Below are 20,221 nucleotides of genomic sequence, written 5' to 3'. Positions count from 1 at the left end.
GATAAAATTATATTTATATCTAAGGATTATTGAAACATGAATTTCTTTATGACTTATCAGTAAAGATTACTTTGTATAATTATTTTATATACTTATATATCTGGTATCATGAGTGGAAAACATTGAAGAAGTGTTGGATTTTAGTACCTGCTAAAATTCCACCCAGGTGAAGATGAGTGGGTACAATATGGCTTGATTTTGCTGAGTAGGCTCATGTCGTTCAATGATCAGAGAATACATAGAGCCATCAACAATTCTTTCTAGAAAAATTAAATATCTCCAATAAATGCAATTTTTTAAAATTTTAATTCATCAAAATTTTCTAAAGTTCCAAGGATATAAAATGGTTGTAATTATAGCTGTATCCTAATGATGTCACTTTTTGAGTTTCTACCACTGATTGTGAGTCAGTATGTCTGCTATGTTCACAGATTTATCAGTATGAGTATAATGATGACTTGGAGGTAATTTTTGAAATTGTACAACATATGTTTCATAGGACAAATTCTAAGTGATTAAAAAAAGCTCAGGTAAGATGAACCTAAATTATACTCACTAATGTCATATTATCTATTTTCTACATGATTTTAAAAGTTCTCTAAATATATTTACAATTCACTTTTAATTGAAAAATTTTGTTACAGTATATTTGACCTTCTTTCCCTATTTCCTAAGTTCATTAAGATCCTTTCTACACCTCCATCTTTCCCCCCTCTAAAAGCCAAAGAAACAAAAAAGAAAACCAAAACAAACGAAAAACTGATAAGACAAAAACACCAAAACAAAATGATTCTTATTACATACAAACACACAAATATGAATGTTTTTCTTTCCCTCCATCTCTCTCTCTCTAATATGCATATATATGTACATACATATACACACGTATGCACCTGTCTGTCAATGTGTGTGTGTGCAGGCATATATACAAAGAGGATGGCAAATATTTTACTATTTATTTTTCTTTTTAAATATTCTTTTGGAAGTGTTCATTTTGCAACATTGAACTAAAGGGTAAAAATTGCAGTGCTTGGGTAATCAATCAGTAGGTCAGAGCCCTTAACTTGTTCCTCATGTCCAAATCCCCAACACTCACCTACTTACTTGCAGGGCCACACACACCTGTAAGAGCAACCCTGGGGGAGGGGAGCCAGTAGGGCCACTGTGACTTGTGGCTACCAGCAGAATTCCAGGTTCCGTGAGAAGTCCTGTCTTAAAGGAATAAGGCAGAAAGTGATAGAGGAGTACACTCACTCAATGTCTTCTGACTTTGATATGTACATACGAGTGCACACCCACTCATAAGTGTGCACAGACACCAAAATCACATGTACATCACACGTGCGCAGACAGACAGACACACACATGCACATACGCTTCACAGTAGGAATTATAAATCCCTATTTACAAATTACCCAGTTTATGCAATTACCAGAAGCCAGACAGTCTTCCTTCATCCCTGCTAACTCAGGTTCATCCTCCTGATTATCTTGAGGTGAATCCTGGACATAATCATATCATATATGTCTTACCTGATATATACCCAGCAATGCATCGTATGAGTACCTCAGTAGATGTAAGTGTGCATGACTGTCTAGTAAGCAACCAAGCACGTGTGCTAAAACTGTAGTTCCCGAGAACTGGAATATATAACATGACATAGGTGATGCCCCTGAGGGCTGAGTAACGCAATGCTGCAGAAGACTGGACCAGGACACGGACACTTGAGCCATGTAAACGACATGATTTCTCATTCCCGTGTATGGCCGCTGGGAGACAATGCAGGCTGCATGTTGACTGGTTTCTAAATTTCAAGATAGGCCTTATTTTTAAATTAAACAGTTCACGTTTGCTTCCTGTTAGGCCGTCTACGGAACACGTGAGACACTGGAGTGTGTACTCACATGGAGCTTCAAGGCACGATTGTCCAGAATAAAGACATTTCGGGACCAGAAAAAGGAATTGGGAACAAGTCCAAACTGCTCCGAAGCCAATTTTGAGGAACTGCAGTTTAGAATGTTTCTGCCAGCGCTGGCTTGTGCAACAGTCATGTTGTACAACAACTGTTCATTCACTGAGTAGAGGCTTCGAGCCTCACATTTCAATTTTCCTAGGATGCTGTTGCAACCCCAAAGTACGCCTTTGTCTGAGCATGATAAAGAGCTTCCTGTAGGCTCATTTATAAAACCTGAACTCTCTTTGCTGTTTTACCTTGCGCTTACTTCATCTTGATTATCATCTTTGGAGTTGGTCTGTTGGGTTCAGCCGCATAACTGACTCACAAAGTGAGACAATGTCAATGTGGTCAGTATTCCCCCCTTTATGCTCAGTTATATAAAGCAGTGTTGGACACATAAAGCATATTAGTTTGCGTTATTTTTGTGGGTGAGAATGTATCTAGTATGTCTGTGATACTTTTCAGCATGTCACTGAATTTCACATGGAGTATCTTAATTAGATGATTAACATTCAAATTAAAGAACACTCCTGCTCTAGGCCCCAGTAGTGGTGGCAGTAATTAACTTTATTTACCAAGCATGTGTCTTTCAGTCAAGGGTTCCTGTTACCCACCTGTAAACATGGGTACCCAGCCAGGGTCATCCACTTGCCAGCTTTTGCCTTTTCTGGATCCTCTCATTGGCCATCTGGTAGCTGCTATTGGCTTCTAATTTTTATGTTGACACAAAAAGAACAAAAACAGAAAAGTTTCTTGCTTTCCCCAGTTGTTCAAATCCTTCATTTCATCTTATCTTAGTTACCCATGAAGCTATTTCCAAAGAAAGTCAAGCCTCCTATTTGCCTTCATCTTTTCTGAATTCAGAAGTTTTTTTTTTTTTTTTTTTTTTTTTGGTCATAGACAGCTATTGCACAAGTTTAATAACCACAGTTCTGGTTCATAAATGAAGATGTATGACAGTTTGCACCTCACATGGCTATGCAGTCACATAAAGCCTGGATTTATAGACTGTACTGTATTATTCAATTAGCTTTTCTCTGAGAAAAACATTGTTCAAAGTTCATGTGGCATCTTGTTGTCACTTTCTAGTGCCTCTGGTGAGTGAGCAACATTGTTATTAAGTGCTCCTAAATCAAATAGTAACAAACAATTACTTGGGAAGATTATCTCATCAGTTATACCTTCATGTAGCCATCTCTAGAAAATTTTACTGAATGTTATTTAGCTCTATCGGCCCTGCACATCTATGATCTTTCATTTTATAATATATATTTTTAATCATTTCATACATGAACAGATGTTCATCACTTATATACATCACTCTCAACCAGCCCTTCTCTGTCAAACACCTGTATTCCCCATTGCACAACCACAGTCTCTTCAATTATTATTTTGTGATCTTTCTGTGTAAAAATAGCTTTGATATAGTTCTATTATCTTTAATGAACACATACCTGGATTTTGGTGCATGGATGTTGTTGGTATAATGTTCTTTTGAAATGTATACACCTTACCCTTGTTCATTTAAATGCTGATTTCTCCCCCCCCCCCCACTGTCTGGTTTCAATCCAGATATTGCATTGTGATACTTATTCTAAGCATCCTGTCTCAACTGTGTGTAAACAGGCCAAAATAAAACAACTAGCCACAGTGTTGTGCAAAGGGAGGAGTCAGAGGACAGGAAAGAAGGGAGGAGCCAGAGGGCAGAAAATTAGTGGGAGGAGAAGGAGTGAGAAGAGAGCTGGAGGACAGATCTTGGAACTACGTGGAGATGGACTGGACATAATATTTCACAAAAAGCAAGTATAATGGGTAAAATCTAAATGTTAAGAAACTATAAAGGCTTGGAGGTTTAGGAGGGAGTAACTATTGCCCAGCATTGTGTTCAAGGTTAACTAAATAAACCCAGCCTCTGTGTGGTGATTTGGTTATACAGCTGTTTAGGATTAACCGCAGCTTTACTGAAAGATATATCAATAGTAAATATTAACCTCCACCTACAACATATGTTTTTATGTACTACTCTTGTAAGTTGTCTTTCAGAATCCACATATTTCACAGTAATTGAGATATCTGTTGGAAAAAGCACAATCATGATGTAAGTATTAACACCTATACTATAGTTTGGTAGACTTTTCTAAATGCCATAATTAAATAATATACTATCTACCTGTGTAAATGTATGCCTTGATTATTCAATCTAAGTGTATTTTTTATATCTTTAAGTGATTTGCTTTTGTCTTGTGGATTTATTTATTTTTATTGTTTATCTGTCTTTTATTCCAAAAACTATTGTTCATGGCATCTTTCATCAAATTAATATATCAGAAGTAATGAAAAGAAATCCAGATAAAAGCCTCAGTGACAATCCGTGTAACTCACAGTGGACCTGTATTTCTTCAGTGTTGGATAGATGCAATTGCAGTGTACGCACATTGATGTGCTGTGAGGAAATGGCTATCCTATGAGAATACACATTAAACTACAGGAAAGAGATTTCAATCTTTACATCAACAAACAAATGTATAGATTTCTTTAATCTGAGCCATTCTGTTAAAAGCTGATATTGAATTTCTAGTCCCTGTTGATTTCCTTTGCCTCCTTCATTGTTCTCTCTCTCACTGGGATTTACTAAGTGAGAAAATGACTTAGTTGTCTGTATGGAAAACTCAGTAATGAAGATTCCTTCCAAGTTTGTTTCTGATCCTTAATAGTCACATATTAACTCTGTCACAGATACTCTTAATATTCTGGTATTTATTTTAAGTGTGAATGGCTTTAAAGTTAAGTGAATGTCAATGCTTTAAAATATTTTCTCCCGAGAGTAACAGTAAGGTATTAGTTACAATTGTTGCTTTGCCATGAAAATAACATGTTTTATGTTGGCTCCTCCTTTGTCATCCTGAAAGATGGGCAATGGAGAGGATAAACCCCACCTTTGTGGAGGAATGCATTGTTCTGGATCTTTCTGGACAGCTAGAACTTGAGATCATTTACTTTGTTCCTGTTCTGGTTGTGCACCTAGTGTTTCTAACTGGCAACAGTGTCCTGAGCACAGCAAGCATCTTTGATTCACGTCTTAATTCCGGTCCTCCTATCCCCATGTATTTCTTCCTGGCCAATCTCTCTTTCCTGGATATCTGCTACACAGCTTCCTCTGTTCCCTCTACACTGGTGAGCCTAATCTCAAAAGAAACATATTCTTCCCTGTGGGTATCTTGAAAATATTCTTTGGACTTGCAATGAGAGCCACAGAAAGTTTTCTGCTGTGCATGATGGCTTTTGATTGATATGTGGTCATCTGTAGCCTTCTAAGATACCACTGAGGTCCGACAAGGCAGTCCAGCTAGGGCAAAGGGATCCAAAGGCAGGCAACAAAGTCAGAGGCGGTCCTTACTCCCGCTGTTAGGTGACCCACATGGATCCAAAGGCGGGCAACAAAGTCAGAGGTGGTCCTTACTCCCGCTGTTAGGGACCCACATGGATCCGAAGGCGGGCAACAAAGTCAGAGGCGGTCCTTACTCCCGCTGTTAGGTGACCCACATGGATCCGAAGGCGGGCAACAAAGTCAGAGGCGGTCCTCACTCCCGCTGTTAGGGACCCACATGGTGACTACACTGCACTTCTGCTACACATGTGTAGGGAGTGTACGTCGAGCCCATGTAAGCTCTTTGGTTGGTGGTTCAGTCTCTGTGAGCCCCTATGGGCCCAGGTTAGTTGGCTCTGTAGGTCTTCTTGTGGTGTCCTTGACCCCTCCACCTCCCTCAACTCCTGCCAATCTTCCACAGAACTCCCTGAGCTTGGCATATTTTTTGGCTGTGGGTCTTTGCATCTGTTTCTGTCACTGTCTGAATGAAGCCTCTCAGAAGACAGTTATGCTGGGCTCCCATCTTCAAGCACAGCAGAGTGTCATTAATAGGGACAGGGGTTGGCTCTCCTTTGGGGTGGGTCTCACGTTGGGTCAGTCACTGGTTTGCCATTCTCTCAAGGTCTGCTCCATCTTTATCCCTACACCTGGCTACAGTAGTTCAGCCCCCTTCTGCCCCCTCCCCTGCTGTTAGAGATCTCAGCTAGGATGACCCCCATAAACTCCCAGGGAACTCTCCTGTCACAGAAATGCTTCTTCATTGATTTCTATTCTCTCTCCCCACCTCCTCTGCCCTAACCCCTATCCTCCCATTTCTGCTCTCCCTTTACCTGATCCCTGCCTCTGTTACCCTCCCCACACAGCTCTCCCCATCATCTACTTCAGTTGTCTATTTTATTTTCCTTTCTGAGTGAGATTCAAGCATCCTCCTTTGGGCCCTCCTTGGCTTCTCTGGGTCTGTGGTTATTCTATACATTATGGCTAATGTCCAGTTATAAGTGAATACATACCATGCATGTCTTTCTAGGTCTGGGTTACCTCACTCAGGATGATCTTTTCTAATTCTATCCATTTGCCTGTAAATTTCATGGTGTGTTTGTTTTTAATAGCTGAGTAGTATTCCATTGTCTAAATGTACCACATCTTCACTATTCATTTTTCAGTTGAGGGACATCTGGGTTTGTTTTCAGTTTCTGGCCATTATGAATAAAGCTGGTATGAACATAGTTGAACAAGTGTCTTTGTGGTATAGTGGAACATCTTTTGGGTATATGCACAGGAGTGGTATAGCTGGGTCTTCAGGTAGATCTATTCCCAATTTTCTGAAAAACCTTTAGATTGCTTTCTAAAGTGGTTGTACAAGTTTACATTCCCACCAACAATAGAGGAGTGTTTCCCTTGCTCCACATCCTTGCTAGCATGTGTTGTCACTTGAGTTTTTGATCTTAGCCATTATGAGGCATATAAGATGAAATCTCAAAATTGTCTTGATTTGCATTTCCCTGATGACTAAGAAAGTTGAACATTTCTTTATGTGCTTGTCAGCCATTAGAGATTTCTTTGTTGAGAATTCTCTGTTTCACAGAGTACCCCATTTTTAATTAGGTTATTTGGTTGGTTGGTGTTTACTTTCTTGTGTTTTTTTAATATATTTTGAATATTAGCTTTTTGTCAGGTATAAGGTTTGTTGGTGATGATCTTTTCCCCTTTTGTAAGCTGCCATTTTGTACAACATCTGGAGGTATCACCACTCCTGATTTCAAGCTGTACTCCAGAGCAATAGTAATAAAAACTGCATGGTATTGGCATTATAACAGACAGGTTGATAAATGGTTTCAAATAGAAGACACAGAAATAAACCCACACAACCATGGGAACCTGAGTTTTTAACAAAAGTCAAAACCATACAATGGAAAATAAAAAGCATCTTTAACAAATGGGTGCTTGTATAACTAGATGTCTGCATGTAGAAGAATGCAAGTAGATCCATACTTATCACCCTGCACAAAACTCAAGTTCAAGTGGATCAAAGACCTCAACATAAAACCGGATACACTTAGCATATTAGAAGAGAAAATGGGGAAGAGCCTTGAACTCATTGCCATAGGAGACCACTTCCTGAACAGAACACCACAGCGCTAAATCAACCATTAATAAATGGGATCTTATGAAACTGAAAAGCTTCTTTAAGGCAAAGGACACTGTCAGTAGCACAAAATGGCAGCTTACAGAATATATACACTTTGAAGGTGTCATTTAAACTAAAGTTTAAGAGTGGTATAGAAAACATGATATGCATGGAGATAACGTAGAACCCCTGCACAGATGTAGCCCATCACAGCTCAGTCTCCAAGTGCATGCCCTAGTAATGGGAACAGGTACTGTCTCTGACATGAACTGATTGGCCTGCTCTTTGACCACCTCCCCTGAGCAGGGAGCAGCCTTACCAGGCCACAGAGGAAGACAATGCAGCCAGTCCTGATGAGACCTGATAGGCTAGGGTCAGATAGAAGGGGAGGAGGACCTCCCCTATCAGTAGACTTGGGAATGGGCATGAAAGCAGATGAGGGAGGGCAGGTGGAATTAGGAGGGGCTGAGGGAGGGGGCTACAGCTGAGATAAAAAGTAAATAAACTGTCATTAATAAAAAATAAATAAATTAAAAAATATCTGAAAAAAGAAACCATGATTGGTCAACCATAAGTGATGTTGAAAACAAAGTTATGGAGAGTTAGCTTCATTCTTTACATTCACTAACCAGGCTTCACTAGAATCACCGAAAATATTAATTGCTGTAAAATTCGCTCTAATAATTTTTGAAGACAATTAATTGTTAGAGTCTGGCAGCTTTCCCATAAATCTTTGTGATACTATGTTTCACCATTCTTCCTTGTTGTTTCTCCAACATAACTCTATAAAGGAGGAAATCACCAAAAAGGGTTCCCATGGAAACTGGAACATGTTTATGCTTCTTCAAGGCCAACAAGAAGAGAGGGGCTGAGCTGCTTCCATCTGAATCTCCAGGTAAAGGAGTTGGTTGTGAGGTGAGCTGTCACTAATAGTTTGGGTCTGGAAATAACAAAGCAGTTTTCTAAAATTTACTTAAACGTTTTACCTGATCTTTCTAGGAGCCAGTTGAAGACATCATTTACATAGCAATTTTGCAATTAACAACATGGAGTTATAATGCACACTCCTATATAATTTAGAAATCAGCAAACAATGGCTCTGGGCAAAACCTGGCCTATCACTGGTTTTTGTGTGGCTGACTCAGCTAAGAATGATTACATTTTTGAACTACTGAATAAATTAAAATAATTCAAAATAAAATAATTAAAATAAGTACTTCTACTTCGTAATACATCTCCAACTTGAGTTTTGTTAATATTTTAAAATACTTTTATGTCCAAGTAGGTATGAACTCCAATGACATTACGTTCTATATTTCTGACCTTTATGTTGTGGTAGCTCAATATCAAAACCACAAAGCTGTCAATAATTTGACCTTATTGATAGAATACAGAACTTTTCAGGTTTGATATTTTAAAATATATTCACGTTTATTTATGTACACATTAGTATGTGTAACTCTATGCAATTTTTCCACGTACAGATTTTTGTAACCACAATTACACTGAAAAATATGTGACTTGGCAGACCTTCTCCTGTCTCTTTGTTCCCCCAGACCCAACCCTAATGCTGAACCAGAACTCCAGCTGCAGCCCTTCTAACTCCCTGCCCACCTCTCCTGTGGATCCCACAGACCATCCACTCCCAACTTCCTTCCTCCCACTTGCCAGTGTACCCCAGGCCAACTCCACCGGGCACATCCTGCTAAACCACAAGCCACACCTGCCAGAAAACCAGGTAGGCTGCCCACAGACTTTCTCCTGTCTGTCTGTGACCTCGGACCCAACCCCATAGCCTCATCTCTAGCAATGTAACAGAACACCAGCTGCAGGCTTGCCTCCTCTTTGCTCACATCTCCTATGGATCCCACAGATCATCCTCTATTAACTTTCCAATTCTCATTCCTTGCATTACCCCACACCTCAATCCAGGAGGCACCCATGCTAACCCAGGGGCCACTCTTCTCAGGGGAACAATTAGGCTAAAGGGAGATTGGCCCCTTTCCTGTTGCTCCTGATATCCAGTCCCTCCAGTCCCATTTTAGCTCTGTAGCTGGAAACCTGCTGTTGTCTCCCTTTCTTCTCTGACCCATCTCCAAGGGATCACAAAGACCTTCTCTTCCAACCTTTCTTTCCCCAAATCATCCCAATTACCCAGATCCAATACTGGCAGACATTTCCTGAGAGCACACCAGCTGAATAGGCCAGGAAAACAAGTAACATACAGCTATCATATTATCATAGTAACCCAGAGAAGAAACAGAAAATAAGAAATAAAATTCCTACCCAACAAAGACAAATCCAGAACTCAGCATGCTAAAGCACCTTCAGCCCAAATTTGCAAAGGCATCTCCAAGACAGCCACCATTGCTAACAAATGTGTAACCTTAGAATCATGCTCTCCACAATTTGAGGCAAAAGCCCACTGGAATTCTGGATATGAACCTATGGCATGGTGCATATATTTCAGCTCTCTAATCTTTGCAAAATGAGGCATATAAGCCACTGTATGACCTTGTTCCAAGGCAACACAAAACAGGACCTGCATTTCTATTTTAGCATATAGACATTTATCCACTGAATGTTGACAATACACAGACAATATCCAGTCTGACAATGTTAACCTATAGTCTAAACCTTTCTAGCCAGCAACTCAGTGGACTGACTCTGAAATTTCTTCACACCTAGGGCCACATGGTTTCAGTGCAGAATTCTACCAGGCCTTCAAAGAAGAGCTAATATCAATACTCTTCAAACTCTTCCACAAAATAGAAACAGAAGGAACATTACTGAACTCATTCTATGAGGCCACAGTCACCTTGCTACCTGAACCACACAAAGACCCAACAAAGAAAAAGAATTTCAGACCAATTTCCCTTATGAACATTGATGCAAAAATCCTCAATAAAATACTCACAACCCAAATCCAGGAACACATCAAAAGTATCATTTACCATGACCAAGTAGCCTTCATCCCAGGCATGCAGGGATGGTTCAATATAAGGAAAAATGTAACCCACCAAATAAACAAACTGAAAAAGCAAACAAACAAACCCACATGATCATCTCCTCAGATTCTGAAAAAAACATTTGACAAAATCCAAAACCCATGCATATTTACAGTCTTAGAGAGATCAGGGATACAAGGCACATTATCTAAACATTGTAAAGGCGATACACAGCAAGCCTATAACTACCATAAAACTAAATGGAGAGAAACTTAAATCAATTCCACTGAAATCAGGGACAAGACAAGAATGCCCTCTCTCTCCACATATCTCTTTGATATAGTACTGGAAGTCCTAGCCAGAGTAATAAGAAAACTAAAGGAGATCAATGGGATACAAATTGGAAAGGGAGAAGTCAAAGTATCAGTATTTGTAAATAATATGATAGTATACAAAAGTGACTCCCAAAATTCTACCAGAGAACTACTACAAGTGACAAACACCTTCAACAACATGGCTGGCTACAAAATTAACTAAAAAAAAAAATCAGTAGCCCTCTTGTATACAAAAGACAAATGGGATGAGAATGAAATTAAGGAAACAACTCCCTTGACAATAGCCACAAAAATCCTTAAGTATCTTGGTATAACTTTTACCTAGCAAGTGAAGACCTGTATAACAAGACCTTTAAGACTCTGAAGAAGGAAACAGAAGAAGGTATCAGAAGACAGAAAGATGTCCCATGTTGGTGGATTGGTAGGTTTAATATAGTAAAAATGGCCATTTTACCAAAAGCTGTCTATAGATTCAATGCAATTACCATCAAAATACCAACAATTTTCCCCCAGACCTTGAAAGAACAATTCTCAACTTCATAAGGAAAACCAAAAATACCAGAAAAGCTAGAACAATCCTGTGTAGCTTGGGGAGGTGGTACACACCTTCAATCCCAGCATGCTGGAGGCAGAGGCAGGCAAATCTTTGAGTTCAAGGCCACCCTGATCTACAGAGGGAGTTCCAGGGCAGCCAGGACCACAAATACAAACAAAACAAAACAAAACAAAAGAAAACAAAACAATCCTGAACAATAAAAGATCTTCTGGAGCTATCTCAATTTCTGATCTCAACTTGTACTAGAGGTCAACAGTAAGAAAAACTACATGGTACTGGCATAAAAACAGACTGTCAGATCAATGAAAATCAATAGAACTCCCAGAAATAAACCCACACACCTATGGACACTTGGTTTTGATACAGGCACTAAAACCATACAATGGAAAAAAAGACAGCATCTTCAACAAACAGAGCTGGTGTAACTGGATGTCTACATGTAGAAAATTGCAAATAGATCCACACTTATCATCCTGCACTAAAGTAAAGAGCAAGTGAATCAAAGATCTCAGCATAAAACCAGACACACTAAACTTACTAGAAGAAGTTAAGAGTTTAAGTTAGCCTGGGTATAACTCCATTTTGAAATAGAGAGCCATCTTGACTGGGAGCTGAACTCAGGTACCAGGAAATATCACAGAATGTTCACTTGGCAGAAAACAAAGTTAACTCTCCTAACAACAGCCTCCAGTAAATATCCCAGAATAACTACTTCATAAAAAATAGACACAATCTCTCTGGCAATAATCAATGAAAATCGGTTGGGAATCTGCTGGGAAAATTCTCCCCAATGTTTCAGATATAGTTCTGATGAATAGCAATTGTGATTGTATGCCTTAGGTAATTGTGATTCAGAGAAGGTCACCTTGCCCTTCTAACTTTTACCTAATCCTATAATGTCAAGGCTTGTGACCCCCTGCTTGCTGTCATGGAAACCCCCTGCTCACAGATTTTCCCTTTAAAAATCTTGTTCACTCAAAACTGGAGGACCCACTTCCCTACTGCTGCGTCAGTGAGACTTGGGTCCCAAGTTCAATTGCTCTAGTAATAAAGCTCTCTTGCTATTGCATTGAGTCATCTCCTGGTGGTCTCTGATGGTCCCATGTACCTGGCATTACAGAAGAAGTGGGGGAGAACTTTGAACTCAGTGGCACAAAAGACAACTTCCTGAACAGAACACCAACTGCTCAGGCTCTAAGATCAACAGTTAAGAAATGGGACCTCATGAAATATAAGAGCTTCTGTAAAGCAAAGGATACTGTTACTAGAACAAAATGACAGCCTACAGACAGAGAAAATATTTTTACCAATCCTACATCTGACAGAGGGCTAATATCCAGAATATTTATAGAACTCAAGAATTTAAGCACCAAAAAACCAAATAATCTAATTAAAAATGGGGTACAGAACAAAACAGAGAATTCTCCACAGAGGAATCTTGAATGGCCGAGAAGCACTTAAAGAATTGCTCAACACCATTATTCATCAAAATGACTCTGATATTTTATCTTACAACTATCAGAATGGCTAAGATCAAAAACTCATGTGACAGCACGTGCTGGTAAGGTTGTAGAGAAAGGGGAACACTTTGCTGGTGGGAGTGCAAACTTGGAAATTAATTTGGTGGTTTTCAGTTGATATTAGCCATACAATACAGTATAACCATACTACAATCGACAGACCTAAAGAAGCTAAGTAACAAGAAGGGCCCTAGGGAGGACGCTTAATTCTCATTCAGAAGGGCAAACATAATAGACACCAAAAGTGGTTGAAGAGAGAGAACAGGATGGGAGATTTCCATAGATGACTGCTAAAAAACACCCAGCAGGGGATCAAAGTAGATGCTCAGACTCAGAGCAAAACTTTGGGCAGAGAGCAGGAGTATTATGGAAGAGTTGGGGCATAGAAGGACCCAGAGAGGACAGAAGTTCCATAAGAAGACCAACAGAGACAACAAGTCTGGGATCAGGGGGCCCTGTGGATATTGATGCACCAACCAAGGACCATGAATTAAGAGGATCCAGGTCCTCTGTTCAGATGTAGGATATAGGTAGCCCAGTCTCCATGTAGGTAACTTAGTAAGGGAACCATGGACTATCTCTCACCACATGAGTAATTCAGATGGAAACTCCACATTCAGATGATGTTATGTTTTCCCCACAGCCCCTGAAAGACATGTGTATTAGAAGCTGGGTCTCCAGGAGGTTTCTTTAAGGACTGGGCTGAGCACTCCTCAGCAGATGACTCCCATGTGTGTAAGCTTATGGGCAGCACAGACTATATTCAACGGTAAGGACATGATGCTGGGGGTTAAGCAGGTGAGGCCGGATCAGGGAGGAGTTAGGGAAGAGAAGTAGGGGTAAATATGATTAAAATAGATTGTGTAATGCTATTGCAAGGCTACTGTCTGCTCTCCACAACCTGGTAGTAAAGAGTTATTGCTGAGGAGAACACTTAATTATGCCATCAATACTTAATTATGTTGATTTTATTAACACAGGGAAAACAAGATGATACCCAACAAGTATTCCTGGTGCCAGAAATAACTCTCCACATTACCAGAGAAGAAAGATAATCAATATTACTGAGCTACAAGCCCTGAAACCTACAAGTGGAACCTATATACGGGTATAATAGTGACAAAAATGTTATGAGAATAACTAACCACTCTTAAATTGTACTTAGAGCCTACCTCATCAGACGGAACCCATCCCTGATGCTGCTAAAGTAGATGAAAATTAACAGAGATCCATAACTGTGCAAGATGCCGTAAGTAACCCCCTCTACAAGGCTTAGGGATATGCGTGGAAGAGGAGAAGGAAAGAGTTCAAGAGCCAGAAATAGTGGGTAACTCAAAGGAAACAGCGTTTTCCAGACACAAGTCTGATGTGTGTATGAATTCACAAAGACTATGGTGACATGTGTAAGACCACCAGCAGTTCAAGTCAGGTAGAACACTGGCACTGAGAAGGAGAAGTGGATACAGGCTCTCACCCCTAAGAGTCCATTTGCAAGTGATACCCATCGGCAAAGAGAAAATGAGTTTTCTCCAGTGTAGTGTCACTGGGTCTATCAACCACACTCCATGCCTGGAAGTAGTTGGCCAACTCAAATTAAACTCCATGGAGCTTTGTTTGTTTGTTGTGTTTCATTTGGACATTTTTGTTTCATTTTTTTTTTTTGGTGTGTGTTTTGTGCTGTTCTATTTGAGAGAGAATGAGAATATGAAGTTGGGTTGGTAGGGATGTGGGGGAGTTTGAGGAGGGGAAAAACAAAGAAAAACTGAAAAAATACATTGTAGAACATTCTCAAATAACTAATAAATCATATACAAAGGAAAAGGAGAATGAGTTGTTCTAGTTAATAGAGAAAAGTCTAATATTTAAGTACCTACTGCATATTGGATACTAATAGTTCCTTTACCGAGTGTATCTTTCCTCACAATGACCCTAAGGAGTACTGACATTTCCCTTTCACAACTGAAGTCAGTGAGACTCACCAATTCGTTCCAGAAAACAGAAATGACATGTGGAAGTAGAAAGTGTTTAGCCCTTCCTGTGAATAATGCAATCTTAAAGCTAAAATTGGCCAATTACACACATGATCCTAGGCCTTTGGGTAAGAGTGAGTAAACAGTAGATCCAAAGAGTACATTATATTGCTAATACTAGTTAGTATATACAGGGGTTTTGTTTCGGGTATGTTGATTTTAGAAAATACTTCAAATATGTAACTACCTCTGTCTGAATATGAAGAGGCATTTGATAAATGAAGTAAATTAAGTAATAACCATGGGTAAATTTATTGAATAAAAATAAAGTTATTCAACTACAATTTCACAGCAAACAATTGGCAGGTTATTTCAACCATTTCACCATACAGTGTCAAATATCAGAGCCTCTCTAGAAAGTTGTAAACTGGTGATATGCAGCTCAGAGGGACAGAGTCTATAATTAGCATTCTGAAGTCAAGATACTTTTATATGCAACAGCTAACTTCTCCACATGAAAAGCATTTCTTCATCAGGTGCAATTTCATTTTCCATAAAGATTGTATGTAAGTCTTCTCATTAAGCCATCATCAGGAAGAGCAGTTACTCAGGCTCTTGTTCACCCATCTTGATGCTTCCATATTGAGTACCACTTTTCTCATACATAAATTGAAGCTTTCCTTTGAGTTGAAAGAGAGAAATGACATTATGTATTCCCCTTTACATTAGCATAAATAGCCTGGCTTACTTCATAACATACTTGAAAAAGAGTATATTCCTTACCCTTAAAACAGTGATGAGGAACATGTTTATTTCTTGTTTGAATAACGCTACAATTAGACTAGGCAAACTTGTGATGATAATTGGATCTATGGGAGATCATCCTTGGACTTTCAGCATTTGTAAAACTGTATGTACAGTTTTGCAACTTTAATTTGCTACAGTGTTTGCAAAGTTTCAAAAGCAACAATAGACTAAATTGTCTTCCAGAGCCAGAGACTGGTCCTTTGGAGAATGTCTCTGTAGCTCAGTCACTAAGGAAACTATAGACACATGAAAGATACAGAGGTTAAGTGTCCCTCATAATGAGAATTTCCATATCACTTTCTTAGTTTTGAAGAGAAAAACTCTGGTTTGTTTTTCAGTGTTCAAGGTCTTCAGTTAATTTCTTTTATATCTGGAGAAATCTGTACATTATTTTACTTATTGACTCTCCAAATCATTTTGAGCATATCTCTAAGAATGGCAGAAGAAACTGTGAACTAGGGAGATGGAGATTTTCCTTTAAGAAGAATATCTGCAAGCTAAGAGAAGAAAATCATCTCAGTTGAGTGAAAGGTAAATATACATTTGTAAATGAGGTACAAATGTAGTTTTGGAATAAAGGGCAAGGGGGAGCAAAATATTGTTTCCTTTGGTCTTCCCTCATGGTATTTACTTAATAAATTCTTCTCCCACTCCACTTTAACAGGAGAAAAGACCTTGATACAAAATCAACAAGTTCACCATTAATTTGTTGACCTCACAGCTAAATTACATCAATGACAGATTGTTCAGAAACGCACTGATGTAATAACATTCTCATTAGGAGAGCCACTTAAATACAAACCACAAGTTCATACAAAGTGAAAACTGTGAGAAAACTTAACGCAGTACCATTTGCTTTATATATTTGTTATGTAAGCTATTAGTTCATATACATATGAACATGCTATCATAAAATGGTCCAAGGAAATTGGACCTCTGTCACAGTGTTTTTCTTCCTGGGATTTTCTCACTACCCAAAAGTTGAAGTCACCATATTTGTGCTGTGTCTGCTTATGTATCTGATTACTCTGCTGGGCAATACTATCTCTATCACCATGCTAGACTCCCATCTGCACACTACCATATATATATATATATATATATATATATATATATTTTTTTTTTTTTTCAGCAACCTCCCCCTTTCTGGACATCTGGTATACCTCTTTTGCTCTTACTCCTATGCTGACAAACTTTGATTCAGGGAGAAACTCAACCTCTATCTCAGGATATGCTTCTCAGATGTACTTCTCTTTTGCCATGGGCTCCACCGAATGTGTGCTCCTCTCCATGATGGCCTATGACAGGTATGTGGCCATCTGCAACCCCCTGAGGTACCCCGTTATTATGAACAGGAGAGTCTGTGTACAGATTGCAGGCAGCTCCTGGGTTACAGGCTGCCTCACTGCCTTGGTGGAAACTGGACCTGTGATTCAGCTGTCTCTTTGTGGTAATAGCATCATCAATCATTTCACCTGTGAAATTCTGGCTCTCTTGAAAATGGCCTGTGTAGACACTTCCATGGTGCAGTTAATTATGTTAGTGATCAGCATCCTTCTTCTCCCATTGCCAATGCTGCTCATTTGTGTCTCCTATGCATTCATCCTCTCCAATATCTTGAGGATCAGCACGGTGGATGGTCGAAGCAAAGCCTTTTCGACATGTGCAGCTCACTTGACTGTGGTGGTTCTGTTCTTTGGGACAGCTCTCTCCATGTACCTGAAGCCCTCACCTGTTAACTCACAGGAAATTGATAAATTTATGGCATTGATATATGCTGGATTAACACCAATGCTAAATCCTATCATCTATAGTCTTCTGAACAATGATGTAAAAATGGCTGTGAAAAAATTATTGAGGAGACATTCCTTTATTGCTATCTTAACTTCTGTCCTCAAACAATATTAGAAAAGGCACACTCATCTAGATAAATCGTAAGTTTTATTAAGAAAACTGCAAAATAATATAAGTCAAATCCCTAGAAAACACTAATTTTAATTGCAAACTCATTATTATACCTTATATTCTGATTTGCCTTGTAAGATCTTTTATGTCAGTGAATCATTTATATAGAAATATGTTGTCAAGAAGGTACTTAACATTTAATGTATATTAATATGAACTTAAAAATGATGTAAGTACCTGTTCTTATCTATTTGACCTACTAAATGATCTCACTGTCCAGCTGTGACACAACCAAGAAAAGAAGTAATATAACAAGGATGTAGAATTGTTAGTCAAGTGAGTTTTGAGGTAATATTTTCTCTGTGATTTGAAATTATCTCTGCATTTTAAAAGAAAGATATTTTACTTAGTATTACATAGTTCAAGGTGTACATATGTATCTATATATACATGTATTTCATAAAACCAAATGAGAATCACTGCCTGGTACTCTTCCTAGTTTCTAAAGCATTCAAATATGAAATTAATTTTTTTTCAGATTTAGTAAGATGAATTTTGAGTGACTGCTAATTTAGGTTGCCTATGTGGAGAAATGAATAATATCTGTTACATAAAAAGCATATTATAATAAGTTTTTCACAATTATAATTTTATTTATGAGCTTCAGTAAAAATATAAAAAATGGGAGATCTTTAATTATGGGTCTAATGTCAGAATAAATCTCATATTATACTTCAGTGTCTTAATAAATTCAATTGCTCACTCACAATACTATTTTAACATGTTAATAATTGGCCTGTACTTGTTGCTCAATAGTAGAGTTATTACACATGTCCAAGGACTTAGATTTAACCCCCACTACACTGAAAAAAATGTAAAAACATGTTGTTTAACTGATCATGTAAGGGCTGATAAAGAGCTTCACCCTATGTTGTTTACATTTTAAAGAGTTGCTGCATTTATATAAAATATACTGATTAAAATATTCATAAGCATATTTAATATGTGTGAAAAAACTGCAAATTAGGATGTCACCATGATACAAACTAATGTTTTTTCTTTTCTTTAAATCCTCCTGGAATCTGGGCACTAATAACACAGACATAAATATTACTTCCTTGAAATTATGCAAATAATGGCCTCATCCTGTGAAAATGTACTTCTTGCTACTACAGACATGTCTCATGTAGGTTTAATAAAAAGGAGAGCTGATCACATGTAAGTATTGTTCCAGCACTGAGGTGAACCCTTGAAATCCCAGCACTGTGGAGGCTTAGGCAGAAAGTTCATAAATCCAGCTGTGACTCCATAGTGGTCTCTTCACTCAGAATAAATAGTACATGAATAAGTGGAAAAGAAGGAAAAAATGAGGGAGCCATGGAGTGAGAGTGAGGGGGAGAAAGAGAAAGAAAGAGAGAGGGAAAGAACAAGGAAGGAAAGAGGGAAGGAAAAGAAGGAGGAAAGAAGTTATTATATGAGACCCATACCTGAGCAAGGTAGGACTCACAAAATTAACTCAGTCACTCATAAATAAATTTAGGAAAGAAGTATGTAAGACTATATGTAACGATTCAGTGAGGTAGAATTCTTCTGATGATCTTAATTTAAATACCCTTATCATCCATGAGAAAAGTTGTCACTCTGAGCTGTCTGCTAAGGTGCTCTGTCAACTCAAAATTTCTCTAAAGGTAGGGACATTTATTTTTATTTCATCTCTACTTACATAGCTCACTCTAAGGAATAACCATAATATGATACTGGTTCTGGCTAAGAGTCCATAATTTATAGAGGAAATGTATGAGTGAGAAATTTCCTCTGGAACAACAAATGAACTTACCCAGATGCAAAACCAGGAAAGTAGCCTTAATTGCTCTGGTTGGGGCATCAGTAGCTAAACAAGGTCTTCTAATGCTAGGCGTTTGAGAAGTAAGTTCTTGGTTTTTTTTTTTTTTTTTTTGTGTGTGTGTGTGTGTGTTGTTTGTTTTGTTGTTGTTTTTTTTTTTGTTTTGTTTTATAGTCTGGGTATGTCTTGCGCACCTCACAGATAAAACTGTGCATGCAAGCCTGGCTTGGGCTGTCATTACTTCATCACTGTCACATTTCCCCTCATGAGCAGCCCCCACTGCCGCAGCAGCCCTCACTGCATTTAGAGAAGAAACAGTTCATTGGAAGGGGGCTGACTGAATCACACCACAGTTTATTTCTCCCTCTCTGGAGGAACATCCGGCTTATTCTTTGTAGTGTTTGTATTCATTGTACTTGCATATTTCAGCGCACAGGTGAGTGACTTCAGTGAATGAGTGTGTTCTGCTTTGGAAGCTTTACCATTTTAACTCTCATAAAGCAGCCATGATCTCAAGGTCTAAGGCAGAAGCTCCCAGCTAGGAACCACCTTTGGGAACTACTTCCAGGTGTATTCATGCAAGCTGCTAGGAAACACTTTTTTGTTAAATAGTCTGTTACTGAAAGTAGCATTATCTCACCGTGTGGGGTAACACCATTAGAGCCATGCAAGTGTGCATGCGTGCATGTGTGTGCGTGTGTGGAGGGGTACATTTGTTTGTTGTTAAGTTACTTTAAAAATAGTTTTCCAGGTTTCTTTTCTGATACTAATATTCCAACCAAGGACTAATCATGGAAATAACCTATAGCCTGCACAGATGTAGCCCATGGCAGCTCAGTCTCCAAGTGGGTTCCATAGTAATGGCAACAGGTACTGTCTCTGACA

General features: G+C 38.7%; 1 protein-coding gene across 1 annotated transcript; it reads left to right on the top strand.

Moving 5' to 3' along the window:
* The first annotated feature begins 4,873 nt into the window (after positions 1-4,873).
* LOC110559063 (olfactory receptor 13F1-like) lies at positions 4,874-17,496 on the top strand. Its single transcript, XM_060378771.1, has 3 exons — positions 4,874-5,135; positions 6,930-6,941; positions 16,793-17,496. Exons 1-3 carry the CDS (start codon positions 4,874-4,876, stop codon positions 17,494-17,496), a joined length of 978 nt encoding a protein of 325 aa, XP_060234754.1.
* Positions 17,497-20,221: the final 2,725 nt, after the last annotated feature.

This window comes from Meriones unguiculatus, chromosome 3 (genome assembly GCF_030254825.1).
Source record: "Meriones unguiculatus strain TT.TT164.6M chromosome 3, Bangor_MerUng_6.1, whole genome shotgun sequence".
Lineage (NCBI taxonomy): Eukaryota > Metazoa > Chordata > Mammalia > Rodentia > Muridae > Meriones > Meriones unguiculatus.
The sequence above is the reverse complement of the archived record's forward strand: the minus strand, read 5'-3'. Positions and strand labels throughout refer to the sequence as shown.